This window comes from Hyalella azteca, unplaced genomic scaffold (genome assembly GCF_000764305.2).
Source record: "Hyalella azteca isolate HAZT.00-mixed unplaced genomic scaffold, Hazt_2.0.2 contig2316, whole genome shotgun sequence".
Lineage (NCBI taxonomy): Eukaryota > Metazoa > Arthropoda > Malacostraca > Amphipoda > Hyalellidae > Hyalella > Hyalella azteca.
This window is the reverse complement of record NW_025932596.1, coordinates 395,838-412,806: the sequence shown is the minus strand read 5'-3', so window position 1 is coordinate 412,806 and position 16,969 is coordinate 395,838. Positions and strand designations below refer to the sequence as shown.

At 35.3% G+C, this 16,969-nt stretch overlaps 1 protein-coding gene across 1 annotated transcript in view; it reads left to right on the top strand.

Annotated features, from left to right (window-relative positions):
• The window catches only part of LOC125179506 (zinc finger protein 90-like), a 36,454-nt gene that overhangs the window by 4,248 nt on the left and 15,237 nt on the right, over positions 1 to 16,969 (top strand). The window contains exons 2-3 of the mRNA XM_047885527.1: positions 16,374 to 16,484; positions 16,738 to 16,859. Of these exons, the coding sequence (XP_047741483.1) occupies positions 16,385 to 16,484; positions 16,738 to 16,859 (222 nt within the window). The 5' untranslated portion in view covers positions 16,374 to 16,384. The remainder of the gene's footprint in view (positions 1 to 16,373; positions 16,485 to 16,737; positions 16,860 to 16,969) is intronic.

The window sequence follows — 16,969 nt, the reverse complement described above, 5'->3', positions numbered from 1 at the left end:
AATGTAGCATGGATACCAAACTACAGGCTTCTGTAGCTTAATCCACTCAAGGATGCTAGCAGCAACTTGTAGCGCACCTCTACGTACAATGTTAAGAGGGTAACTGAGCTCAGATGCCAGATACACCAAGATATGTAGTCTTGCCGCTCTAATTTTGTTAGGTCTATTTAGTGAAGGAAGTCCACCCTCCGCCCCCCATTAAAGCCCGGCCATCTGCGTCAATATTGCCGTACATGGATCGCAACAGTATCGTTGGAAAGCTCAGAATGTCAGCTTTAAGATGAGACTAAGCATGTAACTGCAGCACAACTCAAGTAGAAACTATATTCAAAGATTTCAGCAGCTAATTACTTTATATCTAATTACTTAAAGAACTCTCCCACCCGCTTCCCTTTAAAGAGACGTCATGAACGTAAATATTGGCGTATAGCGATGGCAGTGGTACCATTGGAAAGAGCAGAATTCCAGCTTTCAGATGAGCACAAAAACCGAAAAACGCCATAATTGAAAATTTTAGGGTAGCCGGTCCCCTTAAACACACAATTCAGAGTTCAGACTAGCTGAACTTCATAACACGTGAGCTAACTTGCTACTGAATTGATTCAATTGAATAGGTACCTAGCTTCTTTCCCGCTACCGGTGATCTAGCGGGATGATCAATCGTATACTTAATTCGTATACGGTTGTATACGAATTACGAATTAACTAATCATTCGGATACTTAATGCAAGAGAATGAATAATTATGTTGTTTCTGATCAAACGAACAAAAACTTTTTCTGTTTCTGATCAAACGAACGAAAACTTCTGATCAAATGAACGAAGACTTCTGATCAAACGAATGAAAACTTCTGATCAAACGAACAAAAACTTCTGATCAAACGAACGAAAACTTTTGATCAAACGAACGACAACAAACATTCTGAAGATAATTCTGAAATCGTAAGTCGTAACGTCTATTGAATTCTAATACGGATCGTTAATTTTAACATCATATTTCCAAAAATCAATTATTGCATTTCTTTTAATTGAAAAACATCCTTTTATATAGAAAACAACAAATTTTTCCTTACAGCTCCTCAGGAATGACGAATGAATGCTCCTCATATTGACAAATGACGATCTTACTCTTATAGCTAAAAATTTTAAATTGAAAGATTTTGTCATTTCAAAGACTCCATTGATTACAGAACTTTAGTTTTTGGAAGTGTATTCAAGAAAAGTTTCTGAAATAGTAGAAACATTTCCATTATCATTCTGAAATAGAAACATCATTTCCGTTCTTATATATAAACAGGATTAATAAAATACCTATCAAATCCATCCAATGTCATTCAATTTGTGATGTATGAATGACAGTTGTACTCTGATTCCTATGATGCTCATTTTTACCGGTTAAAGCTGTAGAATTAAATTAAATTGAAAAATGAAATAAAATCAAATTTTACTAAATCAAAATTTATTATTTATTACTAGATGGTACATGCTGTAGAATTAAATTCTATTAGAAAAATGTTGAATTAAAAATCTGATTATATTTTTAAATTAAAAATTAATTTTTATTGAATTAAATTGTATTATTAATGCACTATATGGCAGTGCTCTATGTTTTATATAATGAAATAGTTTCCCATGTTAAACAACGAAAATTTTCTAAAAGACACAAAACATTCGAAAACGCGGGATGGCAGACAAAATAATTCAGAATTTCAAGTAAATATATCAAGATAAATTCAAGATAATAGGGCAAGAAATTCAAATCTGGAATGTATAAATAGGTTTTTATAATTTAAAAAAAACTTTCAATCATATCAATCTCAGAATGGAATGTGAATCAAGTCTATTTATTGTGAAATCAAACTAGACACAACCAAAACATAAGTGTGTGACACCATCTTGTGAGAAGTAAACCGAAAACACCATGTGAATGTACGCAGTGAAAGAGTCGAAGTTTATCTCATAATTTTGTGTGAAATCGAATACTTTGTGGGTGTTGTCCAATCGTGAAAATTTTTTACAAAGCTGGATGTGTTTTTTTTTCTATTTTAGAATGTATTCATTGCAAAAATGTGTCCGCTAGCCTACAGATAAACGACTAGTTAACTTGATTAGTCGTTAGCAACACGGGATTGGATTTCAAACCACGCGCGATTTTGGAAGCACAGCTGTTTCAAATGAGCTCAATTTATCAATTTTCATTGCAGTGGAAGGTGGTGTAACGCGGTGGTAGGGTTGGTATTTCGATACGTTTTCTTATATTGACATGAGAATATATTACCTATACAGAATTCCACACTGTAGACTAAGTTGCGGTCACATTAGAGCAGTCAGACTGCATTATCACATGTTCAGTTGACACTTGCTGTACAATCGGACTGTTTTTATGGTAAAATTAGTTACTTGGGGTAACACGTGCATGCAACCTTGTAAATAACTTTGTGGCTTGTAAATAGTTTTTCATTACTCAGCGTAAATGGCTTTTCATTAAAAATTACTAGGCGATGCATCTTAAAATTACCCGGCGATGCTTAGGGCTTAAAAACCCATATATTGGCGACGCTGCATCCACCCTCTGCACCCTGGCATGGATCATGGGTGATGGGAATAAAGGGTGTGGCTGATATTGTAGGATGGAATTCTAATTTTGATGGTTCGATATTATTTTGATCCACCAAGTTTCCAAGACAGGGTTGACAATGATTAAATCAAAATGATTACCTAAATCATGTGATTGCTAAATCACTTGATTTTTTATAAAAAAATCATGATTTATTTATTTTTTTGAATTTTGCATATATTTAAATATATTGGGTCATTTGGGTGGCAGTCTTTAATTTATGTTGAGGTATTGTTATTCATTTTTGCTGGGTGAGGGGTCATAGTGGGCCCGGGTGGGGTTGCTGGAAATGAGATTGCTGATCAGATTGCAAACCTAGTACGCAGTGCTGACAGGTCCTCCTGCTCTATACTCTCTTTTGAGGAGTCTCTTTGAGTGTTAACTCTGGCCTTCAGCTGACATTGGCATGGATACTGGCAAACATAAATGGCTAACTCTGGTTGTGGTCAATTTAGATACAGCCTTGATGATAGCATTACTTACATTGATTACAGCTCCTTGCGTTGCCTAGACCACTATAATGTGCTCTAGCCCGGCTGGCGGCTACGTATTGGGCATGCCGGTGTAGGCGCTCACCGTGCAACGGTGCAAGATTTGGGATGGCAGCAACTCGATTTTGCTCAGTGTGCCTCGTGGGAGACACAATAGATCATTTCATATCAAGCTGTACGTATGTGATATCTATTCTGGTTTCATTTGGCTTCTCAAAAAAACTTTTGAAAAAAAAGAATGGCTATTGCAATAAATTTTCATAAAGATCGGTTAGGAAATGCAATAATGCAGGAGATCCTAAATAAAAGTGTCTTTAGTGCACCCTTCTACTTTGATCCTTGATGAAGTACAATAAAACAATCAACAATATTGGCCAGCAAAGAGACATCAGAAGCACTGCAAATGCAGTGCTTCATAAACAATGTTGACAACACACCCACAAACATTCGTAAAATGGGAAACCTTCCCATTCATTTTGAACGAATGGAAGCATTCTATGCTAAAAATTAAATTGTATTCTGCCATGATTGATTTATCATCAGTATTGTCCATTATGAATACGTATTATCCATTATGAATAACCTTGCTTGATTTTCTATCGTAAAAAGTGTTGTTTGAAGAAACGTTATGTTAATGCCAAGCGGTTCCATATGGAACCAAGCAATAATTTTTCACATACAACGAAAAATAAATATATGAACATATTTTTTGTTTATTACCATCACAAATGATAATAGGTATTCTCACCAAGAACCAAAAAAAATTTCAGTAAATAATTCTTGTCATTAATGGGTTAAATTGAAATACGCCACATGTTACATGACTAAACGCTTTTCAATTTGAAAAATAAATTGAAATAATTACTGCTTCTAAACAACCAACATTTTCTAAAAGACATGAGACATTTGAAAACTTGTGATGGGAGATGAAATCATTTGGAATATGAAGTGAAGTATTTAGACAATATTGACAAAATAGGGCAAAATGACAGAAACGTAAAAAGATTCATATCTGGATGCATATCAATGGGTGTTTATAGTTTAAAACAACTTTCAATTATTTAAATCTTGGTATGGAATGTGGATCAAATCCATTTATTGTGAAATCAAACTAGACAAAACCAAAACGAAAGTGTGTGATGCCGCCATGTCAAATGTTTTCATGGAAGCACGCTGTGCTTGTGCGCAGTAAAAGAGTGACAGCTTATCTCATAATTTTGTGTGATACCAAAAACTTTGTTGGTATTATCCAAATTGTGAAAATTTGTTGCAAAGGTGGGTATGATTTTTTTATTTTAGAACATATTCATTGCAAAAATTTGTCAACTACAGATATATGACTAGTGAATTTGATTAAGGGAGGCGTTGCCAACACGGCGTTGGATTTCAAAGAACGCGTGATTTTGGAAGCGCGGCAGTTTCTGATGAGCTCAGTGTATCAATTTTCACTGCAGTGGAGGGTGTAACGTGGCAGATTTTTTGATACATTTTCTTATGTTAACATGATAATATATTACCTATACAGAATTCCACACTGCCCCTGCCTGACAGATATGAATGGCATAAATAATTCAGAAGGCAGAATTTGAACAGAATAAAGTCCAGTTTGATGAATAATTGATAAAGAAATTGGAGATTAATGATGTATATATGAATGATGAATCCCCAAGTGCAGGATTGAAATTTTCCTGCTTGTTCTTAAAATCTCATGGCTCTGGTGTGACAAATTTTTAATACATTTGGAAACTTGTGGCCCAATCATGGACTTCTGTTAACAATTAGATAGGAGGTAATTCATCTGCAGGAATCTTGCAGTTCCGGAAATTGTGAGGAAGCTCTAGTTGCGGCCCTAAAGGGAGATGTTTTCCATGCTTGCCCAAGTGGAAATTTCACTTCCCAGACAGCAACAGACGCACTAAATTTTTGTACAAGTGCAAAGTTACCCTATTGCAGGCAAGTGCAGATTTGGGAGGAATATCTATATTCAACCATGTAATTGGGTAATTCTCTTGAAATATATTTTATCACTTCCACAGAACCGGGATTGGAATTTCCTACTTGTTTCTGAAATCTTGCAGCTCCAACCTGATGAATTTTTAATACATTTGTTATCTCACGGCCCAAACTTGCATTTTGTTAACAATTAGATTATTATTTAGATAGAGGTAATTCATCTGGCGGAAATCTTGTGGTTCCAGAAATGGCAGAAAAGCTTTAGTCGCAGCCATAAAGGTAGATGTTTTCCATGCTTGCACAGAACTAGAAAGTTGTTGCACAATGATGGGAGGCCCTCACAGCTTTTGTAGCAAGTTCACAACCTTTGTTGTGCTGAGATCATATGGGGTAACTGTTTATAATTTCTTCTAAAACATGGATGACAACCAGAATGCAGAGGGTGCAAGCAGTGTTGCCAATATATGAATTTTTAGTCCAAAGCATTGCTGCCAATTTCAAGATGCATTGTCAGGTAATTTTTAATAAGAAAATGCCCCTAACAACTTTGATAGTATATATATTCCTTACTGTTAACACACTGCATCATGACAACTTATTTCCAGACAAGCTTCTCTGCATCCTGATCCATCCGAAATACTGGTGTAGCCATTACCGGAGGTTAAATTAGGCTGCTGTGTAGCCCAACCTTCATGTCTTTCTTTACTAATTATCATATTTCTTCAGTTCTCAATCCAACTCAATTTGAATTAAATTCAATATTTTTATCTTTTTCAGTGTAGATGACCAAAGTATAATTTGCAAACTTGAATTATCACTCTTAAGTATTTGGATTCCTACTCAGTATCTCAGCCTGGGCACTCAGTTGCACGGGTGAGTGTCATAGAAATTTATTTCATTTATTCATTGATAATTTAGGTTAAATTTTGTCTTTGTTATTTTGCTAATTTCATTGATATTAACCTTTTGTGTTCCCTTGCATTTTACTTTGGTTGTGTTCATCTCTGACTGATATGGGTCAGTTTGAAGAAGTTAATTTATTATATTGGATTACGGTTATAATTAATTCCAGTAAGCTTATGTTTTCAATTCATCATGCAGTGTTCCTTTATTTATCTGTCCACTTGTGATTCCTTTCAATTCAATCCTCGTGCGAGTACTCATTAGTTTTAAAAATAAATTCACAATATGGAGATGAGCTTTTACTAGTTTTATGGAGTTTAATGGTTCTTGCTTTGTTTACATTCTACATCCCATCAGGTTATCATTCATTCATGATTAGCATTTTTATTCTGTATTTTTTTTTTGTTTGCAGTTATATCTGCTCATCTCCACCTGTCCATGCTCCTTATATGCAACTAAGTAGCTCACTTTCACTACACTTTACAAATTAAAACAACCATTTCATTTGCAATTTTATTAAGTTATGTGTTTATTTACTGTCCCATATTTTAGTTCAATTTATTAGAACCAGTCTTTCATTTTCCTTCATTCAGAGTAGGGTTGTTGCCAGTTAGTTAAATAAGCAGATAACAGGTTTATCTCACCTAAGGCACGAGACATTTTAGACCCGGCAACACCAATAAGCCTGTACAAATATGCGAGACTGTAGCTCTTGAGTCCATGGACATGAAAATGAATACTGAATGTGGCCAGAAGGAGTCGCATTCAGGAAAACATGAAACGTGGAAACCAAGGTGGAATTCTAAGGGGGTTTAACCCTTTCGTGATGGCAATGTGTTCTACAAGTTTTTATTTGTATTTTTCTACAGAATCATCATGAACCTGGACCGAATATTGCATCTCCGTAAAAAATAATTAAATATATGTTAATGGTAAAAATTATATATTTGGGACTAGAAAATCCCGGTAGTATATGGTTCCAACGTAGGTGACACAATTTGCGACATCACTGATTTGATAAAAAATATTTTTGTAATATTTTTTGTTAGTAGTTGAATGATATCACATACTTCCTTTGGCAAACGCGTGTAATAGCTTATACAATAACATACCCCAAAAAAAACCTTTATTAATATTTCTTTAGATTGGACATATGTAGGTGCTGGAGTGTTTCTAATATGTCCCTGTAGTTAGCTGTGCCTTGAATTTAGCGCTACATGCAAGTTATCAAGTAAATCGTTGGACGGGACGTCACAGTCCCGCCAGTCAATTACTTTTGAGTTGACATGGCGCAGGAGTGTTACTCATGTGTCCCTGTAGTTAGCTATGCCTCGAATGGTACGCTGTATGCAAGTTATGGAGAAAACATTGAGTGGGACGTCACAGTCCCGTCAGTCACGAAAGGGTTAAATGACCAATGGAACTGCTATTGCTTAGCCAATCATAGCCTGGATAACATGACATCATGATCCATAACCAGTCATAACCTGGATATCATGAGATCATGATCCTATCAGCCAATCACAGTCTGGAGAGGATGATATCATGATCCTATTGACCAATCACAGTGTAGAAAGAATGACCCTCTCGACCAATCACAGATGGGAGATGACATGACTCCGCCCACTCACAGATGGGAGATGACATGACTCCGCCCACAAGTACCTTTGAGCACTATATGTTAGAATTCCACCATGATGGAAATACTAAACAAATTACTAAAACAAAATACAAAACACAAAATGGCGGATACAACAATAATTGAATAAATCAAATAAATCTAAATCAAACACTAGCAGTGGTGTCAGTTAAGCACACTTGGTGGTTTGGGAAAAATGCTCTAAACAATGCACACTGAGGCTTTTCAGCATTGTAGTTCAAAGTAATTACAAGCTTTTAGTAAAGTGAACATGGAAAAATAGTTATTAACAGCCTCTGTAGCAGGATAATGACAATGTCTTACTCAAACATTAGCCAAGGTTAACTATGGTTTTATGGTTTTTACAACCATAAATGAAGAAGTAACCATCCCTGAATAGAATTCAGGTGCGAGCCAAAAAGTTATTTTTTGCAAGGCAGAACTTGACCACTGGTGGAAGGATGGAGATAGATGCTAGGTGGCTTGTGGACTAATTCACACACTCGCTCATACCACACACAAGCACTCTATTCTCACTGCACGCTGCAATCAGCACCATCACTCTTATCTTATGGCAGGAAGTATGCCCAAAGGGTTGTAGCCATCTTGCCATTTCCTGGGCTGCTGGAAGAGCTAATGATTATCTAGGGCCTAGCACAGACTTGGAAAGCAAATGGTATGTGGCAAGCAAATAAAATAAATAGGTGCCATGCACAGGAATGCATAAGCAGACTAGGTCAGACTACACCTAAATGGTGAACATCAATGCAAATAAAGCAAGAAAAAAGCAAACAGAAATGCAATTCAAGAATTTAAATATGCAAATCCTAATTTTGCACTTCTCGAATATAACTACCCGTGACCCATTAATATGATTCCTTCACTGATATATGGGGCATTCATGAGTGGATTAAAGGGATTATAAAAGACAACTGGCCCCACTAAATTGCACAAGTCAGTAAATGTACAATTAATCCCAGGGGCTAAAAATGTACGATGTTGTGTTTCGTACGTACACCGTGCTTTTCTATGCACGTTTTAAGCTTATTAATTAGTTATTAACTACCTGAGGCAGGTTCTGGTGCCTAGACTTGAATGAGGATAAATGAGGCATGAGTTAAGTACAGATTAGATACTTATACTTAGTGAGAATATATTGGCATACAGATTATAGGTTTTAGCGCAGAGCTGAACATTATCGCGTTCATCTTGGGTTCATACTGAAATACTTCCAGGATTACAGCATCTTATATAGGTATTGTCAAGGTAATGAGTTCCTACTGGGTAAAACAAGGAAGGCTGATACAGGGATATGTTTATAAGCATTGGGATGGAGGAACTATCTTCTAACCAGGAAGAAATCATTTGAATGTGGAATACAAAAATGACAGTTGATAATTTTCATCCTTACAATTGGACTAAGTCTCATAGGTGTGGGCCCAATGCATCTAGGAAAAGCAGAAGGCTCACTAATTTCCAGTCAGTATCCCAGTCAAAATTCGGTTGATTTGTGGAAGGTCTTCATCTTCTTTCTTGACGGCCAGCAGTTGGTCAAGTGATCTTAGGCTCTCATCAAGAAGACTGTAGCTCTACATCAACCACTCATTAACATCAAATAAATGCGTTCATAAGAACTAGCCTTCTTAGAATATTGACGTCATGAGGATGTTTAAAACTGTTTTGTCAACACACTAAGTCATAAATGCATGGGTTGCAGAAAATAAAGTTATTCAAGGGTGGACACAACATGATCCCAGCAAAATGAAAATTGTGAAGTAAAAGGAAAAGATAACCATGAGAACCAGTGACAACCATCTATCATTCTTTATTAACAGGCATGAATGAGTGGAAAACATTTGTTGGAGCTCAGAAAAGACAAATAGCAGCATGGTGACATTTTAATGAGATGAAAAAAACTGAACTCATCAAAATGGAGCATCAGAATGGGATTAGCAAGCAGAAGTGTAGATGAATCATGCATTAAGGAGTCTTAAGCAGGCTTTTGAAGGTCAGCAAAGAATCTAGTGCAACCAGTGAACTTCCATTTCAGCAATCAGAGGTGCAGACTAACAAAAGTGCATTACATATCTACTTGCAAGGGTTAGGTCTCATTAACGTCTTCTTGTTTATCAACTTGTACATGTCCATTAACATTAACTTGCTTAAATATTACACCAAGGGAAACAAGATACATGATTAATAAGATGCACATGACACTCAAAAGGTAATGAACTAAAACAGGAATTGCATTAAGGTACAAGTGTAAATGAATAATTCTATTGTATAATATAGCTAGTATTTTGCCACCCTCTTTACCAGAAACCTTACTGTGTGTATGTATGGTCTTCAAGATTTGCAATAATATGCAATAATTTCAAAGTAATTTCTAAAATGCAATAATTTCAATCCAAATGTGTCAGCAAGATCTTCTGAAGGCATAAATTTTGCTGCTGATGCGCCATCAAAGATCTTTTGATGTTCACCCACTTACTGCACTCTGGGATGGCAATGCTTTTAAATAATAGATTACACATTTAAACAAGATACAAAGAAAAATGAGGACTGGCAATATTATTTAGCATTTTATTGACCCTTTTTATGATTTGTTTAAATTTGTACTGTATAATGCAATAATGCTAACCTAATATATGTAAGTCATAGAATAGAATCAAAGTGTCAACACTGAAGAAATAGGCCCATGGCCTGTTGCCAATTCTTGTACTTTTTGTGATTTGATTACACAAGGGATCCAGCCTTTTGTACCCTCTTCCCATAACTAACGATTGATTGAGATAGATGCTTGACTTGTTGCAATGCTTGTAAGCCTGTAAGCTGCTAGGCATTTCAAGGCACAACATATGCTACTGCATAGCACATCTTGGACAAATATACAGCTGGACTTGCGGCTGGTCTCCAAATTCAGTGAGCATGGAATATCTCCCAAAGTAATGAATGTAGCTTGATGAAACTTGCTACAAATATTCATTATTGCTCAACAGTGATGTTTAGCTTGTGAGAATTTTTCAATTGGAGACCAGCCCTGAGTCTGGCTGTAAATTTGTCTGAGACAACTGCATAGCTTTTTCTAGTCACTAGAGTCTAGTCTGTTCTTGAATGCATTCAAACTTGGAGCATCAATGATGCTATCAGGTAGGCTGTTTCACAAGTTGGTGACTCGAAGCAAGAAGAAATATTGTCGCCAGGTAGATGTCTCACGTTGCGGGTGAGGTAACCTTGTTACCTACTTTGAGTTTGGTTAGGCAACAACCCTTCTATCTAGCATATTAAAGGCAAATGAAAGACTGGTGTCTTATATTTTAAATTGAAATAATAAATGGTGACAATGATAAATGACAGAACATCTAATTATTAGGTGGTTGTGGTACAGTGTGATGAGTGAATGTTTAACTGCGTTCAGGAGTTATCAGTTATGATTAGGGATAGGGAGCATGGACAGGGTTATCAGTTACTCCATCATTGGTGAGCTGAAAAATAAATAATACAAAAATTAATAACCTGTCCAACTAGATAATAATACTACCTGAAAGGAAATTGAATGTTAAAACTGATGCAATAAATACTTGAAATAGATTCTTAATTTATGGCAAGCTGGTTGCATGCAGCAAGCAAGAAATATGAAAAACAAAAATCCGACAAACATTATAATATTTGGAGTGAAATCGGTAAAACATTTGCAAAGATAAGCTAAGACCAGAACCAGGATAAACCGCTCAAGGAATTGGTAAAAGTTATGAAGTTTTCAAGATGAATACACAAAATCAAAGCATTCAAGTATAAATTGCAAGCAAATGATAGTTGACATAAGAAATGCAATAAACATTCGATGAATAGTAAAGCACAAACAAAGTTAATAAATCAGATTAGCAGGTAGCAAAATTATAGGACACTTACAAAACATCTTTGCAATTAAAAGGATCAAACCTAAGTGACCTAACTAGACTCACCAACAACTTATGGCAGTTCCACTTAGTGACTTGTCAATTTAGGGATCAGTAACTGCACTTGCATGGTCCTCCAATCATTATCACAATAATTGACCAAGTTGCAATAAATAGAATTAATTTACAGGCTGAAAAGAATAAAAAGAAAACATACATTCCACAATAATTAATCAATAAGAAAACATTAATTCATTCAACAATAATTCATATATAGAGAGCAGATGGTTGGGTGAAAAATATGGGTAGATGCCTCCCAGCAACAATGTAGTTGCATGGATGTGTTACAACGCAGTTTTTTTAGTTTATAGCTGTGGCCCTTGGTGTGGGACTCCTGTCAGAGACCACCACTGCCATGCTTCGAATGGACTATCATGATCCCTTCCCTCAAGAATGTAGCCTACAACACTTCTTGACTGTAACATTATCATTCACAAGCCACCAGATTAATCACACCAATTTGAATTTGATCAATCAGCCCACCGGATTGTCTGCCATTGCATGAAAATTTTTTACACCACCCGGATGGAGTGAGCCAGAGACTTGCAGTGATTGATGCCTGCCACCAAGCCTCCCATATCTGTCCCACTTGTTGAATCAACCTACAGTCAAATGGCCATGCGTCATAGGACAATAAATTTTGGAACAGAACTATGCTATCTGAAACCCAACCCCAGATACTGTGAGCTAAAAGTTACATAATTTAACAAAGCTTTGGAAGTCACTCATCAGTGGATGATAGATTTTGTGTGGAGTATTGTCAATTATGTCTTTTCAAGTAAAGCTAATTTTATATGTTAATTATTTTCACAGTTTGAAAGGTTGAATGATTATTGACAGGAAGGACAATAATAATCTAAATTCTTTTAACCAGGGAATAATCAAAGACCATTGGGTAACAAAGCAACTATTGATTTTATTAATAGGTGGTACTGGTAGCCTATGTGGTATGGGCTGGCTGTAATGTGATGCAAGTTGGCAGCAATGCTGTTGGGGACAGGAGTCTAGCATGAACCATGATAGGGTGAGCATCCTCCAAGCGTGTGCTATTAACAGGCATAGCATGTGTTGGAAAAAAAAATTGCCAGAAAAAGCACATCAGAGCAAACAATCTATTTATTTAGTAGAACAAAAATTAGTTTATTATTAGTTTGAAAACTCAGTGTTGCTTCAAAATTGTGAAAATATCTGTTATATCACACAGCCACACAAACAGTGGTAAATAAGGGCAAAACTAATGACAGAGATCAGGCTAGGCAGTGCATAAGCACTCAAAGCCTTCAAATCCAATTATAAAAAAAAATAAAAAAAATAAGGGCAACCACATGCTCATGACTTGGTTGATTTAAGTTTGAGTGTGAAGTTGCCAATTAGAAATTTTACCATGGTAAGCACAGCCGGTCATTCATGCATTGGTTGCATTCACATAAGATTTGTTTGTCAAGCTCTACAACAAGCATGAATGTCGTGCCTGATCTAGTAGCTGTTTTGATTGTGCGTCTGGCACTCAGCTAACGTTAGTCACTCATTTCTTCCTGCGGATTTCCCTTCCTGCGGAAGTCCCTGCCAGTTGGGCAGGGACTTTCAAAACTTGATGCCTCCTGTACACTGAAGCAAAAACTGCCTGACTGCCATTTCAATAGCTTTGTTGTGATCCATGCTTGGTTTGTGCAGATACCTATATCAACTCCATTACATATACAGCATACTGAAAAAAGCAAGGCTGGAGATAAAACTGTATCTTGGACAAAATATTGGACAAAAGAACTGTATACTAGCCAAGAAAATATTTCTCTGATCATAAGGGAAAATATCTACCTAAGCTGAAATAGATTACAGCATTGAGAGCCTTTCATCTATTGATTCTAACTCAGCACTAGTTGTTGGGAAAAGTCTTACTTTTTATAAAATATTGCGGCTCTAATATAAAATTTATAACCTATGAAATTTTGTGGCTCTAATTTTATATCTATTTTTGTATGATTTTCCAGCTTTTGCATTTCAGTATCATGCCCCCCCCCCCCAAAAAAAAATATCCTGCATAATGAGTGAACCCAAAACATTTGGTCAGTGATCACATAGTTGCAGTCACATCAGATTGAAGTATAACTGCATTTACTCTTCAATAAAAATGTAAACAATACATTATTGAGTGTTCAGTTTCCTCTGAAGTAAAGTAATGTTATTTTTGCAGTTTCTAGTATAAAATTAGAAATTTGGGTCAACGTGTGTAGAGGACTTTGCAAATGAGTTTACTGCCCATATGACTGGGATATGGTATTTACAGCTCAAAGAAATTGACTCACAGCTTGCAAATCCATAAAATCCCAGCTCAAAAAATCCAGTGGTAATTCACTCAGAATCACTCAAAATCAGACCTGGCTGGAAATTCAGACCCTGCAGACCAACCTCCACACAAAAACCTGGTTTCTAAAATAGTACTGTCACCCATTTCATTTTAGATTAGAAAAACCTGCATATTATTAATATGATTGACTAGGTCCTGTAACTTGCTCTATAGTCTTTCAAGACATATCTCCAGTATATAGCATTATGATTATGACTACTATGTCATGTAACTTACTCTCAAGACACATTATATTTCATCAAAGTGGTAATAAAGAACAGGTGGGGTAATAAGGGACAGTCCTCTGACATATTGTATAAATTTTGTAGCAGCTAATCTATTTAGAATATTGCAAAACTGAAAAAGTGGCATAAAGTTCAACATTTTTCCTATCTATGTAGCATAAAGTAAGTTGAGAAATCATCCATTTACTACCTCTAAAAAAATCCCTAAAAAGTGTGAAAAGTGAGATTTTAGAAAATTACCTCTGCTAAGCTCTGTAGCAAGAAAAATATTAGCTGTATTAAAAAATTTTACTTACATATAAGTTGCACCTAGTGACGGCTCAAAAACATTATTAATGGAATTTTCATAGCTCAATTCCCTCCCCAATAATGGTGGCCATTCCCACAAGTAAGGGACACCTCTAAAATTGCATTTACAGTAGAACCTTGGTTAGCAAAGGCTCCAGTTAACTAAATAATCAATTAAAAATGAAGAATTTTGATTACATTAGCAAAAAATTGCACTTCAAGAGAAATTAATGCATCATCAGTCATCACAAAATTGTGCATATAATGTCATGTATAGAATTGTGCACCGGGCAATATAGAATGAAAAGTAATTAACCTGAACTATGATTTATTTCTCCAAAAAATATGATAGTTGTCACTAAAATATTCTTTCTGTTAAAGGTATGTTTTTACTGTCTTTTTTTGTCATTATAGTGAATTCACTTGACCCAAGTAAAATGGGGCAAATCACAAGCCATCCTGTACATACAAATACAGAAAAAATGCTATATGGCTGCTGATATGAGGCTTGCAGTGGACAAGGTCATTGTCAATGCTCAATGGCATGTCCATGGATACCATAATATCACAGCAATAATATGGTAATGGATGGATATGGTAATATATCAATAAAGGAAAACCAAGTAAAAAACATAGAAATGCCATTTTTACTAAATTTACATTATCTACAGAAGAAGAGGAAGACTTCAGAGTACTGCTAGTATAGATGATTCTTCAAATTTTTTAAAATTATGGTTTTCTTCATGTGTCCCTTATTACCCTGTTCCCAGGGGTAATTTGGGATCTTTTCTTTCGCGTCTAGCACCTTATAAATACCACGTAAGCTTTCTTGCAGATGCCATACCATAGTCCTCACAAAGATCTTCAAAATCAACCCAAACTCATTTATGAAATGTTTCATGGTAAGAAGTTTTAAAACAAAAAATGCTCAAAACCGTCCAATACCCCAAAACCAAAATGGTTGGTAATAATATGATTATGACTAGGTCCTGTAACTTGCTATATTCAAGACACATCATGGGGATATAGAATAAGAATAAAAATGACCAGCAGTTATCTCCTTCATAACAAAGGTATAAAAAAATTCATTAGAATTTTTTGGAAACATTTTGGTAATTTTAATTTATTGTGGAATAAGTAAACTTCAAGATGGTGTTAAGAAGCTATTTATGTTAGCTCTATATGAAACATAAGTTTAAGATCATAGTTAACTGTAGTGTAAATCAAATTTACAGTGTTGTTTCTCAACATGAAATGTAAAGATTTGCATTGTAATTTCTCAACATGGAATATAAAAATCCACATTGGTTGCCAAAAAATTGCTTTTTGCTGACATTCACATTCACTATGCTTACAAAAGCTGTAACTTCATTTTTTATTTTATTTTCTTGTGTAATTAACTCCTAAGTCTATAGAAGAAGTTTGAAAAAAGAGTCATAACTAAAACAAAGTTGAATGGTCAAGATGCATCAATAGTCTTTAAGCCCATTAATATTTTGGCTCCTGAAATCAACTAAGATCTTGATGTTATAAGTAAAAAAGACTGGTTGTAGAAGATACTCAAATTCTTTAGGGACATATTATTTTCAAACATAATTTTTGGGCATGAAACATGTTTTTCATATAAATTTTTAATAACTTGTCTCTCTAGTTAAAAACAGCTAGCTAAACAAGCCCAGAAATTTAGCATATGCATTAGTAAAAGGTTCTAATTTTCTTAGAAATTTTGGTAGAGTTGCTACTATATATCATTAGAAAGTTGATTAACTTGTTAAGTGTAGTGGAAAAATGAAATTTTATACTTCAACACAGTGAGATTATTGCACCATCACAGTGTACTTTTAAATGTTTGCACCCAGTGATATTAATGCAACCTGGTCCTGAAGAATTTAGGTTTGCATGGACTCCTATTCACAGTCTCCTTATATGCAGAGTCCTCGAGCATGGAGTTATCCACTTACATGCCTTCTCTCACGGAAGGCTTGACTGCTGTGCAGAGTATCACTGAAGCTCATGATGTTGCTGTCAAAGTAAAATGTGAAGGTAAGATGGAATCTTCTGTTGTCACATTCATTTGAATGGAGCAGTAACTAAAGTGATATGTATTTCTCACTCGAATCAAGGCCTTAAATTAACTTTTTCACATTAATTTTTTCATGTCCCTTGAGATATTTTGTTGTCAAAATTAATGTCTGCTAAGGTTTTGTGATGAAAAGATAAATGATTACATAGATGTATCATAGAAACTTGCACTCACTTTAGTACATATAATCTTGATTATATTCTTTTTATCCAGCAACTGCTGCCTGTTCTGTGCCTGCGCCAGAAATATGTGCAGTGTATATCAAGGAGGAGCTTAAGGAAGATTGGGATGACATTTCATTTAAAGAAGAACCAGTTTTTCCTGAAGATGATGAGGTAAAATTTTCTAACTTTGGATTTTCTGGGTTAGCTTACAATTTTGTTGTGTGATTTTTTGACTTGGAAGTACCTTGTCTCCCTTATTAATTGCTGACTTGCAGCTCATG